At 42.6% G+C, this 16,574-nt stretch overlaps 1 protein-coding gene across 1 annotated transcript; it reads right to left on the reverse strand.

Annotated features, from left to right (window-relative positions):
• Window positions 1-2,024: 2,024 nt before the first annotated feature.
• On the reverse strand, window positions 2,025-15,923 carry tm7sf3 (transmembrane 7 superfamily member 3). Its single transcript, XM_010735528.3, has 12 exons — window positions 15,629-15,923; window positions 12,628-12,782; window positions 9,075-9,225; window positions 8,629-8,749; window positions 6,374-6,545; window positions 6,089-6,266; window positions 5,891-5,977; window positions 4,797-4,877; window positions 4,546-4,698; window positions 4,344-4,444; window positions 3,538-3,700; window positions 2,025-3,439 (listed from the first exon to the last, which is right to left on the reverse strand). The coding sequence occupies exons 1-12, from the start codon at window positions 15,690-15,692 to the stop codon at window positions 3,186-3,188; spliced, it is 1,680 nt and encodes a 559-aa protein (XP_010733830.1). The 5' UTR covers window positions 15,693-15,923; the 3' UTR covers window positions 2,025-3,185.
• Between the last annotated feature and the right edge of the window lie 651 nt (window positions 15,924-16,574).

Raw genomic sequence — 16,574 nt, forward strand, 5'->3', positions numbered from 1 at the left:
TTAACCTGGATACCTGACCAAGTCTGAGGATTCAAACTAAAAGAAAGCAACACAGGTGCTCGGCAATATGCAGACGAAATGTAGAAGAGTCTGAAACTATGCCTGAATTATTCATCAGAAGTTGACTGAAACTTTCTTTCTATACACAGATAAGAACTAAGTGGGGGATTCAAAGACCTTTCACTCCTCATGTTGAAACTATGCATGATTTTGAAGTCCTGTAAGAGCTCAGGACTGTACAGACTGATGTCAGCTTTGTTGCATCTGTCAGGGCAGCAAAACTGAACCCTATTATGTTTTCGATTGCAAAACTGCAATAACTGAGTAAAATGTGTCAGGAGATGTAAGTAAATAAAACCAGTAGAAGAATGCTTTATGTTTATAATTTACGTCATGAAAGTTTAAATAAAGATTTTTGTTTTAGTTCGGAATGGAATGGTTTGTATGGATGAGGATTAAGGCTACAGGTGAACATTTATTTGTGTTCTGACTTTTCTGATAAATGATAGATTGATAAAATTATATTTTCAGACATGAAAGAAAAACAAATAAAAAGAGATGTTAAAATGTAACTGCAGGAAAAATAACAGTATAACGCCAACTCCAAGTGAGTTTTACCATCAAGTCCACAGAGGGAAGAAATACCTTTTAAGTTATGAAGCAAACTGAGTCAATAAAGAACAAATGATGTCCAAACTTTTTTTGCCCGCTCGATCTTTGACGCAAATCTTTGGCAGTCGTGGAAATAAACATGAAATCATGATAAGAGAGTGAGCTTTCTGGATCTTTTGTTGCATTTTGATGAAAAACAGAACTTTTCTATTAAGGTTTCATTCAAGGACCAACAATAACAAAGAAGAGATGATTCAGTGTTTCCATTAGACAACATCGTCACATGTTGGGAATGTCATCCATTCCAATGGCTAATTATTTTGTGGTATTCAGAATAACTGATATGTATTAGTACATTTTTGTGACCTCACATCATCTGACCGTCTGATCAGTCACACTGAGCTGTGTTGGTGTGCACTTTGACATTTTGCTTCCCTCTAGTGGTTCTGAACAAACACTGCAGCTGCACTGAGGTCCAGTTAGATGTGATTAACGTTGGATCATAACTCTTTATGACCATTAATCACAAACATAATCCTCATGTATGTTTTCTGTAAATCAAACACAGGGATAGAAGTATCACTGTTTTCCTTTTTAGACTCCAGCTCAGCAGAGAGGCCCAAAAGGAGACGCTTTAGCTTAAATGGAATCACCTGTTGTCAACTAATTGGTTTATTGAGGCTGAGAGACAATTTAATCAACACAGGCATTCTGGACAACCAATTCATGTCAAAAAGTAGTGATTTCTGTAGGATTTACTGGCATCTAGTGGTGTAGTTATGGATTGCAGCTCCCCTTTTTTTTCCTCACTCTGTCCATGAAATGATCTAATCTAGAACCAGTGTTTAGTTTGTACCTTCTGGGCTACACTATAAATATGGTTCAACATGGTGGATTCCACATAGTATATTTTCTGCCAATATTGTTTCTGCTGCAATTAATGTAAATGTTGCAATTTACTGCTATAGATGTTTAAGGTTGAGCTCATTTTATAGACTGTTGGTTAGTTAGTTAGTTAGTTAGCAATGCATCATGGTCAAAAAGATCATCGTGTTTGTAACGTTGCTCTTCTTGACAAAAACAGAAATAACTTTAAAGCGAGTACAATCAATATGTCCAACGGCTCAAATGACGATGAGAGGTTCTGCATAAATCTGCAGATAGCTGTCACTGGACTCTGCAGTTCTCCTCAGCTAACGAGCGTTTTAGCTTCTTTCAGCTCGTTGTTTTGGTTTTAATATCCTTAGCTTTACTATTTGGTTTTGATAAAAACAATGCACACTACAGCAGACCAAGTTAGCAGTCCACATAGTTCCCTCAGGAGTTGACAGACACTAAAAACAGTTAAAAGTGAGTAAATATTTGACTTCAGTTCATCAGGCGGCCAAAGAAACACGAATACTACGTTTCTGTCGTATGCTATAAGTCAGGTCCTCACAAGCTTCATCAGGACTTTTAGGCATTTATTAAATATCAAAACATTAAAATTACAAATACAATAGATCTCATTCTTCATCTTTAGATATTACTTTTTGATTTTTTTTTTTTTTTTACGTCATGTGACAAGAGAGTTTAAAAACATAAAATACTGACAGACGTTCAGAGGCTCACAGACAGAAGTCGAAGGTTTCATCAGTTGTCTGCCTCTGTGCATCGTAGTCTAAAAAGCAGAGTGTGAAACCCTGAGAGAAGTCATGGCACTTGGCTTTAAACACATTCACAGACAAAACATGTGATCAATCAGCACCTGTACAGTCAGAAAAAATTTAAATACAGTGTGCAAATTACAAAAAGATTGACCGGACTGCCGAGTGTAGTCCAATCAAGAAGACACGACGAAGCAAGAGGTTAAAACATCAGAAGAAAACACTGCATGTGAAGGCTGAAACAGAAAAACGGTGCAGTATTTAGTCAGTCTTTTGTTTTTCTTGCCTAAGCGCGACCTCCATCCTCACTTTACTGACCTGTCATGACTGATAAATGGCACATTTAGAGTTTAAAACATAAAATCATCACGTAAACTTTTAGAGGATCCAGCATCTAACTGTCAAATCAACTTTAAGGTTTTTATTTTCGACGTCTGGCCTGAGTGTGTCATTTCAAATCAAACCACAGAAACATGAAGTTCTGAGTGGACACACGTTTGTGTAGATAGGAAACGCTTTGCTGGTTCCTAATTATCAATGGTTCACAGGTAAAATGCCTCGCCTTGTAAACTGTTAGTAGTTTGTGGCTTTAGTGCAAACAGCAAAAAGAGCAGAAGCAACACGCACCGACATCGACAGCTACATTTCAGCCGCTAAAGAAAGACGTTCTTTAGTTCTTCTTGACCAGTCACTGGTTGTTAAAATGTCATTTAAGTGTTAAATAAAAAGTGGCATCAGGGATAAAAAGTCTTCTTTCTTTTGAGTTTTTAAAAAATCCTCCTGCAGTGTCAGTCATATAACCCCTCTTAGGGTTAGGGATTCATCTGCCTTCCCTGTGACTCAGCAGTCAGTGTCCACAGGGATCTCCTCCTCTTTGCACGTGTAATAATCCACCTTCATTCAGAGGCGGCGAGGTCACCCGCAGGTTTACAGGAGCAGAGGCGTGTGTTCTCCGACCGGCTCGCTCCTCCTGGTGAGCTGCCGCACTCTGGCCAGGAGGCGGTTGGGCAGCGGGGGGAAGTGGTGGCTCGGATCGAGGACGTTGGTCTTGCGGCGCTCGCGTTCCTGCAGCCACATGAGGTACGGGCTAGGCGGGAAGAACGGCCGGGAGCGCTCGCGGTGCAGCTGCAGCACGATGCCGCAGACGCCGAGCACCACCCACACTGTGATCATGACATAGTCTGAGGGGAGGGGGAGACGAAAAGACAAGAACTGTGTTAAGACCAAACGATTTAGTCCGACAGCGTTACTGAGGTTTTTGTTTCAGCTGTTAACTCACCGATTTCTTGGAAGGGAACGTCAGTGAACATGGCGCTGAAGTTGCTGTTGAGGAAACGTTTGAGGATGTTCAGTGTGATGTAGGAGAGACTGGTGTAGATGTAGGCGTTGACAGCCAAGATTACAGCGTAGGCACCAACTACACCGCACGTGACGATGTTTCCCTGATATCAAAGAAGCACAAACACAGGTTCTTTTAATCTGAATCATCAATCTGGGATGACATGTTTCATTGGTTAGAAAATACTGGAATCTTGGCAGTTTGACAATAACTTGAATTTTTATTTATTTTTCACAATAAATTATGAATGAAAATATTCAAATGAACTCTGAGCACTTCTACAAAACATACAAGTAATAGCGAGAATTTATTTTCCTGGGTAAACAGAGCTTTAAAAACAGAAATGTAAACTAATTTGTGCTTTCACGAGGAGTTGCGCGCCGTAACTCTTTCTTGGCCGGGTGCAGTGACTTCTTAGAGGCTTGTTGTCACTGTGAGGTTGCCAGGCAACCGGTAGATAGTTAAGAAATATTCTTTTAATTTCAGTTCATGTACAGATAAAACTAGTGAGCTTCAGAGGTGCTGACAGAACAAATGCCAGGCTAGCTGTTTCCCTCCATTTCCAGTCTTTATGCTAAGCTCGGCTAATTGTCGCCCGGCTGTAGCTTCATATTTCCTGCACAGACATGAGAGTGGTGTCAGCCAGTCACCATGTCATTCTTAATGTCACCACGAGATGACGCTAAAGTGCTTCAGTCCTACACACACACACTGCGGCGAGTGGTTAAAAGTGTTAAATCTGTTACCTCTCTGGGCCAACGCACGAAGAAGAGCGGAACAATGACCATGATGCAGCAGAACGTCACCCAGAAAACTGCATCTGAGTTCCTGAACACGTCGATGTCACCTGAAAACACAAATGAAACACACTAAGTATATATTATATGTATTATTATTATTTATACTGTGACATGACTGGTTAAACTGGGGTCAGCTTTCTTTTCCTACCCAGAGGAGTGAAGAGGATGGTGGAGGCGATGAGGAAGCCGAGCATCAGTCCAACCACGACGATGCACGCCATGACCGAACCGAAACGCCACCAGCTCATCACCAGGAGGACTCCGCCCACCACGCCGATCACCGCTGACACGGTCAGACGGACTGCAGAGGGACAGGAAGGCAGGGGGGCAACAAACTCAGACATTTTCAGATTCTGCACGAGCCAGCTTTTATGGTGCGAACAGACAAAACAGACTCACTGTCATAGTCCAGCTTTGTGGTGCGCGTGATCAGCACGAAGAAGAAAAACGCTGCAAAGCTGAATCCCATGCAAAACAGCTCTGCATGACAGAAACAGAGGCGCAGAGGAGGAGAGTCAGGTCAGACATAACTACACAAACAACAGCTGGTGGATGTCTGTGAAGCCACATGCTCCAGAACGGACACGCTGTGTCACGTCCTCTAACTCCATCACTTTCACATCTATCAGATGCAGTGGCAGATCACAGTCATGGGTTCAGTTTGGAACAAATACATTTCTGTGTCACATGAGAGGCAGGCCACCACCGCACACACCAAGCTGCTGATGTCCATTCTGCTGGCAGATGAAAGCTGCACAGGCATCCACAACTCTTTGTTTTACAGTGGGAGAGGTTAGGAGTTGTAAACGTGATCCATGCTAATCTATTCTGTTGACCCTGAAGTGAACTGCGACCGGGAAAATAAAAAAACTCAATTTAAGAGACACCTTTCTTGGTGTATTTGAATATTTCTGCATACTGGACTCCCATAAACAGTATTAGAACTGCAAAAACTGGATCTGACTAGAACCTCATGAAACTTCACAACCACAGACCTGAGGCTTTCAGAGGATGTTAGCTTTCCTATGTATATATTGACAATGAGTGGTTTTCTGAGGAGTTTACAGAAGAAAAGTGCTCGACGTCCAATCACAAAAATATCTCCAAATGTTTCTGTGAAATCCTTCAAGATTGTTGACGTAATGTGGTACTTTGGAGGGATTCTTGACCTTTAAAAAAAAAAAAAAAAAAGTATGGGAGACACGATCGAGCAGGGTGGGGAAGGAATGTCCATTATTTTATTTCTACCGTGTTTCAAAATCCTCATACGCGCTACGTTTGAACAGGCGCTAGACTCAGATTCAGGTTCCCAGCTTTCAGATGATATATGGATCTTTGGTAGGGAGGGGTGGAGTGGTTTTCTCTGACGTATGTAAACAGTATGTACTGAACATGGAGCCTTGGACTTAAAATGACATCTTACTGGACTAACAGGAACATTAGAATACACACAATCACACCGCAATAATAAAATCACACGTTAAACTACTCACCACATTTGAAGAATCGATGGCCAAAGAAGCAGACAAACAGACCTGCCAACCCAGTGATGGTGAAGAAGACCTTTGTAGAGATTTTTCCTGAACATTAAAAAACAAAATGTGGATCATGAACTGTGTTCAAAGCAAACGAGATTACAAGTGTTGGAATAATGACCCGGTGACGAGCCTGAAGAATGTTCAGGAGCTCACCCAGAGTCTGACAGCCGTCCAGGGTGGAAGCAAAGCTGCAGGCGTAGGTGTGGACGGGGACGTAGGAGGCCGAGGTGTTCAGCAGTGGATCTCTGACGATGACGGAGTAGATGACGCCCTGACTGGGGATGGAGTTGAACACCGCCATGCTCTTCTCTGATGATGACAGTGTCATGACCTGCAGAGTGACGGGGGATGAAGCACGTCAGCTGTTGTTAAACACCTCTTCATATTTGAGCTGCTAAACATGGAACATGGTCAGTGATTCTGTTCTGGGAGCCCCACCCGTTTGCCGTTCACCATCATGCCCTGGATGTCCGCCACAGCCTGAATGCCACTGAACAGGCTGCGCTCTGATAGGTCGTTCTCAGGCAGGAAGTACTGGTAGACGTCATACTGCAGCCGCCAGCGTGTGTTGGTTCCTGTCGATTCGTCGCAGACTGGAGGAGTTTCTCCTCTAAAAAAAAAAAAAAAAGGACGAGGACGGTCAAGACAAATCTGTGAAGTTGACCTCAGTTCTATACGTTTCTGCCAGAAGCTCTTCTCCGCTGTGATTGACCCTGAGTGACAGGCTGAGTGCTAGAGAGGCTGATATGAAAACATACAAACTGGTTTGATATTACGGAGATAAGATCGAGTTTCAATTTTTTCCACAATATGTTTCAGAATAAAAGCCTTGTTAAGAAATGAAAGCTTTCTGTTGACTGAACCACTTAAAGGTTTTTAATTTGAAACAGATACAGGGAGTGTTGAGTTTGTATTAATAGTGTAATGCAGTAATATATACAAGGTAAATTGGTACAAGTATATTGAAAAGGGGAAATGATGAGGTCATTGTTTATTCACTTTCCAGTAATGTATTTCACAAACTAATTACTAAACAGGAAGACACCGGTAATTCTGCACCACCCTGATGCTACTCTATGCTACTACACTACTACTACTACTAACACTACCTCAGCTGCAGACAGAGTTAACAGAGTGTAGCGACCGTCCACTAAAGGGTTAACATCGCTGACAGCTGCTTCTTGTTTCTTTTTAATTTATCAGGATGTCTCGTGATGGAGAATGTCGGTTTAGTCAAGACTGGTTTAGAGGCCGGTTTAAGCTCAGAGACTGGACCGGCAAAACCGGAATCCAACCCAACCGTATCCAGTGCCTTTGCTCTTTGTTTACTGTGTGAACAGAAAACAGGGAGATAACAAGAGTCCTGGCTTTGTTCAGCAAGCGTGCATGGAAACTTAACTGAACGTGTGCGTAAATGCCATTTAACCGACACACTGAACAGAGGCAGAGAGTGTGGGCGTGCGAGAACGAGTGTAAAGACACCAAGACGGAAACTCAACGTAACGTAGTCTTTATGTAAAGTCATTCTATGCAACTCTGTGGTCTATCAGTGCGCTGTGTGAGGTGCATTGTGGACAGAGGGTGAAGGTGTCGATGTTGACAACCAGAGATTTTAGCGGCGAGCACATTCTGATTTGGAGGTGGTGTATTCAGGACGCATACGTGCTTCTACTGCCATGGCGATTTTATCTTTGTTGCAACAGGAAATGAGAGACAACGCGTGAGCCAAAAAAAAACACCAAACTGACACACTTCAGGCAGAGTGTGAGTGAGACAAGGCAAACGATTTCAAATGATTTAACGAGCATGTGCACAACATTTCTTATGTAATCCCATAAGTTTGAAGACTTTTTTATGCGTTGGGAATTTAAATCCAAGTGTCCTATAACACACCAAAGACTGACACACCCATTGCATCATTTCCAATTAGTACAAAAAATAAAAGTGCAAAGGAATCAGCACAGTCGGGTGTTGAGATGTCATGCACATGTATCTTTTTCACTGTGAACACATGTCTGAGTCTCACCGTGCAGGTGTGGATATTAGAAAGCATAGTGGATGTGGTCATGAGGGGAGCTTACACCTGTCAGACGTGTCAAACAGGTCGAGTGTTAACTGAAGCAGCAGTCAACGAAGCCACGAGCGTTCGGACAAATCAAAGCTGAAACCTGCGTTTTCCACATGCATGCTGTTTGTGATTTCCCAGCGGGTAATTCAGCCGGCGGAGAACAGCTGCTGGTATGCATGACCTGTGGGCTCTATCTCCATGTTGCTATGACAACACTGTCCTGAAAGATTGCAGCCAATCACAGCAGCAACAGTGATAAAGAACTGAAAAGCGCAAGCGAACATGTAGAAACCTTCCCTTCCTCAAAAGTATGAAGTCGGTGTGGGGGTCTGTGCAGCCACAGCCTGGCAGGTAAATGACACAACAGGAAATAATAACAATGAACAAGTGAAAGAGTCCTCGGTTCATCTGCCCCGAGACGGCTTTGACACTTAACACACATTCTTGTGAAAAGTACTAACAGCCACCGGAGGAAGAGGCCGTGTGTGCACACGAGAGTGCAATATCATTTCAAAGCAAATAAACAGTGAGGCGGTGCGTCGACATGTCCTGGCAGATGAGTTCATGCGTCTCACAGCCATAACAGGAAGTTGAGCAGACGATGCCAGCCGGCGCAGTGTGTTACCTCTCGTATCCTAAGTTTGCTGGTGCAAAGCGGATCGTGGTCTCATAGAGGTTGTAGTGGATGTAGACGTTCGGGTCGATGTCCAGACTAGACTCCATGTTACAAGCTCCAGGGACCGGATCTTAAAGAGAACACGTTAGTTATTAGACGCTGCATCAGGCCAAGAGAGAATAGAAAAACTGTTGCTTGAGGCTTATTGTTTCAACACACTTGGAAGGCATATGAACTACGCACAATCAGTGTCAGTGCTCACTCATGGTGTGTGTGAGGTTTCTCAAGTCGCAGTCATGATGAACTGAGAGATTTCTTTAGCCTGTGGTGAAACTTAGCATGCTTTGGTTTCGCAGAAACAGTTTTTTAAGAGCAGCAGCAGCTGCAACTTCCTCATGTTGTCACTTCTAACGCAACACTCAGTGAACAAATCAGAAGAGAAGAGCAGAAGTTACCGAGGCTGGAGTATGGGAGGATGACCCCGGTGCCTGCCACAGTGTTGTTGTCAGGAGAAGACAGGAACAGCGAGAGGGACACCTGGTCCGGCACCAAAGCCGACAGCAGCCCGGAGTCCACTGCTGTCAGAGAGGGACCCGGACCCGGCATCTGAACCAGACACAAATCAGCTCGTTAGTAAATACACAAACAATATGCTTTAACACAACGCGCGACCCAGCTTTTTTTTTAAATCAGGGTTGCAAACAGCACGATCACAATTTGATGATGGTGCTGGAGGAAAAATGAAGGGATGACTAAAATATTAAAGATGTTACAATTCATCCTGAGTGGACATTAATGATGTCAAACCCAGTGGTTCTAAACCTTGGCACCCAGACAGTACGTCCGTTTGTTCTGTGGATGAACGATCCTCCGCCAGCGATAACTTATAAAAATATTTCCTCCTCTGGTTAATAACACTCTAATCAACGAAACAAAGAACCGAGTGTTGCAATGTTTTCAACTGTAGAGGATTATGATTCACCACTGTCTTGGTTTTAATCAACTGAGCTTATGACGAGGCTCATGAGCTTGTCAAAGGTCAGAGAGACACTTCAGTCTGTGTTTGTAAAGTGACCCGAGTCATTCTCTGGTAACTCTCTTTTGAACAAACTGTATTAGTTGCTGGACAACTTGTGCAATCAAAATGAATCGGTTTTTCTCACGGGCAGAAGAAGAAGAGAGCTCTCAGAGATCTCTGGTGATAGTTAATCTTGTATTATTGTCTATATAAATCCCATGAAAAGACCAGAACTAACAACCAGAGCCTGATAAACACATCAGTGAGTCACAATGTTGCACTGGGTGACAACCTTTAGTATGATGAACATTGTAGCACTGTAGTGTACCGCCAAATGTGTATTAATCCCCAGCAGGAAACCCGAAAAGTGCACTGTTTGCTGTTTGAGTAATGATTGCTAAAAACTACAATACCCAGCTGCTTTAGTTCATTATTTTTGGACAGCAGAATGAGTCAAACACTGAAGTGCAACACGGTCCACCACATCCTGCCTTGGCACACTGCCAGTCCACATGAACCAGTTTGCTGACAACAATAGGATACGTGTTACCAAATGGAAGCAAATGGCCGTTGCACTCTGGCCTGAGAAAAAAAAAGAGTAAAGCATCCAATCTGATCAACATGTGTCATTATTGAGTGGGGGGTTTTCCTCGATGCTACACATTCAGATTTTATCTTCACACAACGAAGCACACGTCCGGTATCAGCACCTTCTTCTGCGTTTTGTTTTTTTCCGTGAAAATATCTCACTAACGTGACCGCCTTGTCAAGTTGTGGCTTCACGAAAAGCTCGATGGGTTTTCTCGCTTTGCACAACATCGTGGCACAATGCATTTTCCCCACCATCATGAGATCTCACAGCCAGGAAAGATTTGTACTTTGTGGCTAAGATCTGAGCCAGAATCAAACCCAAAGCATTGTGGCCAAATGTTAGATTTGAATCAATAAGAAATGACAGAGAACTGTGATATGGTGACAAGCAGCAGAAGGCAAGATATCATTTTCATGGAACATAGCATGTATTTCTCCACAGATTCTTTCAGAGAGCTGAATTACTGTTGTGTGGTGAGCCTGGCAGTATCGAAGCACCGTGCCCACACAGTATGACTCTCAGTCCGACTGCAAATAAAAAGCCCATTGTATGACCCTCATGTTGTTCAGGCTCCATTCGATGTGGTTTACACTGAGTTTATCTAATGCGCCACTGAGATACAACTTTAACCGTAAAGGATTTACAGCTTAATGTGACTGATGACAGGATCATACTTGAGCTTATGAAAGCATTTCTGACGTCAGTTTTAACGTGCAGTATAAGTGGTGGATTTGTTTTGTTTTTGATTTATATGAGTTTTATTTGAGTGATTTCTTGACCAGAAATGAGCCATAACCAACAAACCTGAAAAAGGGATACTGAGGTTTGAGTGAGTGACACTTCCTCGTTTTTCTCTGCTAGAGTTTCCTCTGTAGATCTGCAAGTTTTGCTGCTTGTGAAGTGCTCCATCCTGAGTTTTGATGTTCACTTGCGTCAACAGGCTCTTCGTTTTTCAAGGAGATGTTTTCTACCACTGAGAAACTGACGTGGATTTGTTTTCCTGTCCCCTCCTTTGCACCGTTTCCGTCACCAGTGAAAATAAAGCAAACCTAAATTAGTCTATCTGCCCGTCTGCGCAGTGCCGAGCTGTCCCCTGAGACTTCTGGGACAGACTCCAAAAGGTTTTCCCTCAGGGCCAACCCTGTCCGCCGCTCATGACCAGTAGACTGTACATCAGCTGACTGCAACTTCTCTCAGTGGGTCAGACAACCCTGCTTACAAAGAGTCATTCATTGATGTGGAGGTACAGCTGGCTGCCTGTTCGAGCAGCTTGATGCATACCTTTGATTTGACTGTTTCAATTTTACTATTTCACACAAGCATGCCGAAGATAGACTCACTCAGTCAAGTCCAAGAATGTGATTCGGCATTTGATTTTCTGATTTAACAGAAAACTATCTTTAACTCTTAGCATCACTAGAGATGTTCAGAAGCTGGTCCACTTTGAGAGTTGTGTCGCGATCAGAACAACCTCTGTACCACCAAGAACACCTGAAGAAAAGCCAGTGTGCTCAGTACCTACGTTAATTAACTGACGTTTGCCTAAAAAGGTGTACGAAATGAGCCTTTATGTGTTATCCTTTCATCACATTATGAAGTTTATCTGTGAACTTGCAGCTCACATTATCCATCAGCCTGCAGACAAACCAAATATTTACCTACAGCCACTCTGGGAACATGAGTTTCCCTCATCTTAAAATAGGGACGTGTCCAACAAATGGCCTGTCTAAGATAAGCATGTGTGCCTAAACATGACATCTGTTATCGGTTATAACAAAAAATATTCATAGAGATCACATTATTCAGCAGGACTACATGAGAAGCACTAATTTGCTGCTGGGGGACTACGCCTCCCTCCTCTCCCCTCTCTCTTTCTCGCTCTCTGTCTGTCTCTTTCAGGGTTATGCCTAGTCAGGCACGGTATTGGATGAAGATGCAGTCACATCTCCCTTACTGAAATATGAAACTAGAACTAGCAGCACAGTAGCTTAGCTTAGTGTTGCTTAGCTTAACCCAGCACAAACAGGGGTAAACATCTAGCATGGCTTTGTCTGAAGTACCTCTAATTAACATATGTATGTGTATGATATGTGTACATCTTGATCGGACAACAAATAAGATAGGACATGTTAATAAGAATATATTAGATATATTAGAATATTCCTAAAGTAACTAATTAACTCCTACATTCATGATGTAGATGTTTCTCTGTCATCAGTATTTCATGGAATGACATATGCATCTCTGGACAACAAGAAAGAAATGTGTCTGTCACTTGGTGTTTGTCAAGGCTGACAAGTGTAGATAGAATATTTATAACACGCCCAGCCCACTATTGTCCACTTCCTCCAGATTAACGCGGTGTAACTAGAGACACCTCGTCTCTGCACTTTCTCACCCGGGTGTAGGAGAGCGTGGCGTTGTGGCGCTGCGTGTGGAACTGCAGGGTGATGAAGGCGACCTCAGCGGGGATCCTGGACACCACGGCCTGCACCGTCTCGTTCTTGGAGACGCTCACGTTCTGGAACGTTCCTGGCAGGAAAATCACCCGGTCTGTGACAGAGAGGGGGGATATACAATAAATCACATCATTGTATACCACTCCGCTACAGTGTCAGCACAAATGCTCAGCTGGAAAGGCTTAGGAAGTATAAGAGACTGTATGTTCTCTGTATTATTACGGTTCTTTGATCACAAATATCATGAGCCAGTTCAGTAGAAGTAATCAGTCACAATAGAATCATTCATAGAAAACTTCATAGAACATAAATAGATAAATGACACACATGAAGAAAATACAGTTTAAAGACAAGTTTTACAATTTTTTGCGCATTTTTTGTCAGTAAGAAGCCTCTGTCACATTAGACGCTGATGACGGTGAGAGAAATATATCTGATTATGTAATCCTTCACACGTGAGAGCAAAATGATGCGTGAAAAATTAAAGAGCAAAGCAGTAAAAGCAGCTAAACTTGAATGATTTTTGGACACGAGGCAGAGCTACTCTCTTAAAGTTACAAGTCACACAAGCACCGCCATCACTGAGCCAATGGAGGGACGCACATGAAATTGAGTTGGAGACCTTAATTTTGTTTTCCTGTGTCAGTCAATCTGAGTTACTGTGGAGAAAAACGACGACTGACTGATGTGCACGAGGCAGCGTATGCTGAGCTGTAAATTCCCTGACATCACAGACCACAGACAGCAAACCTAAACCAGGTCAGCAGCACATCAAAGAGGGGTCTGACAGAAAAGGATGAATGAAGACGTATGCTCTAGTGATGAGTAATGAGGTGCTGTATTAAAATGCAACAATGTGCTTTCAGAGTCAGTGCTGTCGTTTGACTAATAACTGAATCAGCCATGGATGTGTTGTATCTTAAAGGAGCAGTGTGTCAGCTTTAGTGGCATCTTGCGATGTAGCTGCTGATTTGCACCCCCCTCGCCTCACCGTCTCCTTCCCAGCATGTAGGCCAAACTACGGCGGCCGCCAAACTAGAGCCAGTGTTTGTCAGGGTTTGTCTGTTCTGGGTTACTGTAGTAACTTCGTTGAGTGTTTTCTGTTTTTATTGTGTAATTCTCCCCTCTTTGTGTCTTTGGCTTTACTTCCGTCTTTTGCTTTTGTTGTGTTTCCCGCCACTTTTGGTTATCTGTTCCACCCTGATTAGTTTCAGCTGTGTGTCATCATCTTGTATTCACTCAGTGTTTTAGTCTCTGTGTTCCCTGCTCTCTCTTGTCAGGTCGTCTCTGGACCTTTCCCAGTTCTGTGTTTGTTTCCCAGTTCTGTGTTTCAGTCTTGGTACGTCTCCCCATCTTCTCTGTTCTGGATTCTGTTTACTGGACTTCTCTTGGATGGATGATTTTATTTTGCCTCTGTAGTAAGTTATTGAAGTCTTCTTCATCTTTGTGTCTGCATTTGGCTCCACTCCTTGAACTCTAAATCATTCTATGGTAACAAAAACATAACAATTCTTATGTTTAGGTGATTATACACTAATGAAAACACAGTTACAAATATTTATATTCCATTTCTGCCATATTCTCTAAATAGAGCTTTAAGTAACCATTAACTGGGTGGATTGTGTAATAGCATGAGCACGTCAAATGATTACACAGCGACAGCAACGATCCACCGATGAGATTAGACAGACACAAACAAAATCTATGACAAGTGGTTTTGCAACAGCTGTTAAACCTTCATTAAAAAAATCACATCTGTTAGAGGTAAACATCACACAACACTCTTCATTCAACAAAGCAAATATTTAACTGGAAGATTCTCTCCCACACTATCATAGAAGTCCTCAGTCCTATCCGCCTCTTCAACTCTACTTATCGCTGTGAGACTGAACCCTCCTCACTGCCTATCTCCTTTATCGACTGATTTCAGAGGGCCTTGCAGTCTTGCAGCTGATTTGAACGTGCACAACATGATCTTTAACCATCACCTGTAATGTATTTTTGTATTTGTCTGTCTGTGACAGCAAGTCTTATACTGCTCGTGTCTCATACGCAGAAGAAAGAAGTCAAGTACGAGAGCCGAAGCTCTGTGGATTTGCTGCAGGGTTACACGTGCCGACTTATCCAAGCGGACTGTTTGCAGGTCAGACTCCAGCTCGGTGACCTGCAGCCTGCATTTCTCTGGCACGTGAACAAAAGGAAGCACGATTGGCTGGTAGCATGAGGTAGAAAAGATAAATATGAAAATATGAGGACATACACCAGTCTGTGTCTGGATGCTATGAAGTGGACTAAATGAAAAACATCCATTCAGATCAGATTTTGTACACAGTTCTTTGGTGCCACTAGTTTCTTGTAGTCTCAGTGGAGAGTTTACTGAACACTCTATGATTAAATTCAAAATCAGTTTTAACACTGACATAGATTATTGGTTACATGAGCCTTAAAGCTGTGATCTGTGACTTTCACGTGTTGTCAAACTACAGCAGAGGTGCATGGAGTTTTCTCCTCATGTTGCTGGGATTCAGCAGCAGTGTTCATTTGTCAGTAAATACAGGCACTCTTGTTGGTTTCACTACCTTATTATCTTAGAGCCATTCAAGGAAGAATTATGGTGTGAAGTTAGCAGGAATTTTTTTTTACATTATATACTGAAGTGTCAACAGCTCATTTGCATACATACCCAAATAGTGCATTAATGTGTATGTATGTATGTATATGTATGTGTGTACATTATACATACACACACGCACGCGCGCGCGCGCACACACACACACACACACACACACATATATATATATATATATATAGCCTGTTTTACAAAGGCGGCTAACATATAAACATGTTATTAGTTTTAATGCATAAAAATATAAATATATAAATAAATAACGCTGCTAAAACTGAAGCGACAACATGACATCGTTATCTCTGGTAACTCACTTTCCACTTGAGCTTGAACTTCACCCAGCAGCAGCAGCAGCAGCGGGCACCACGTCCTAGACATTGTCCTCCGTTTCCTCTATCAGACAATAAACCGCTTCTCTGTGCTGCTCGCTACACTCGTTGGTAACCTCGCAGTCTCCTGTGTCTGGGTGGTGAGTGTCCCTGCGAACGAAAAGGCGACATGCTTCCCTGAACAGCCCGGTGTCGTCGGACAACCTTCTCCTCCTCCTGCCGCTCTGACGGCCGAACTGCTGCTCCGCGAGAATCGCGCCTTCGGTCTCGCGATAGCTCCTCCTCCCGCAGCTTCAAGAATCGTAAATGTTTTGCCAGATGAATCACCATCACGAGACAACGAAATATGATGCGGCAAATTAAACATCGACTCTAGCGTCGTCATACTTCGTTCAGAGTTTTGTTTTGGTCCATTTAAAGCCGGTGGGTATTTTTTTTTTAACGAAATACCATCTTCAGCTCCAATTTTGGCTCTACAGGAGCTTTAAAATGACGTTTGTGGATCTTGGAAATATTGGCAGAGTGGGAGCTCCTCATGAACATCTATTTTCAGACCACACATTGGCATAACCAATCACAGTTTGTGACCTTTGTTTCAACTCTTTTTAAATAAAGTAATAAAATAATTAAATATCTGAAAGTATGTTTAAATACTGGTCATGGTATTCATTATTTCCCATAGATCCTTGTTTTCAGCACTACACCTGTAATAGTACTATTAGACAATCATATACTGTAAAATCTTAGAAATCTCATAATCTCTCATAATATATGAATTAGTTATTTAGACAGATGAGTGAATATTCTTCAGCTATTTAAATGCACATCAGTGTGGGAGGGATGTTTGCCAATACTACGAACGGGCTTGTTGTCAGGGGTGTGCAGCAGAAGAAGTAGTTGGGTGTTACGGCATATCCTGTGTGTTGGATAA

The sequence above is a fragment of the Larimichthys crocea genome, unplaced genomic scaffold (assembly GCF_000972845.2).
Source record: "Larimichthys crocea isolate SSNF unplaced genomic scaffold, L_crocea_2.0 scaffold268, whole genome shotgun sequence".
Taxonomy (NCBI): domain Eukaryota; kingdom Metazoa; phylum Chordata; class Actinopteri; family Sciaenidae; genus Larimichthys; species Larimichthys crocea.

What these genes read in the sequence shown, in the direction of transcription:
- tm7sf3 (XM_010735528.3), bottom strand. Translation starts at nt 15,692, where the DNA reads ATGTCTAGGACGTGGTGCCCGCTGCTGCTGCTGCTGCTGGGTGAAGTT. An exon ending in CATCCTCTTCACTCCTCTGG is followed by an intron (nt 4,445 to 4,545) that starts GTAGGAAAAGAA and finishes TTGTGTTTTCAG; the next exon opens with GTGACATCGACGTGTTCAGG. An exon ending in CGTTCCCTTCCAAGAAATCG is followed by an intron (nt 3,440 to 3,537) that starts GTGAGTTAACAG and finishes CCCTCCCCTCAG; the next exon opens with ACTATGTCATGATCACAGTG.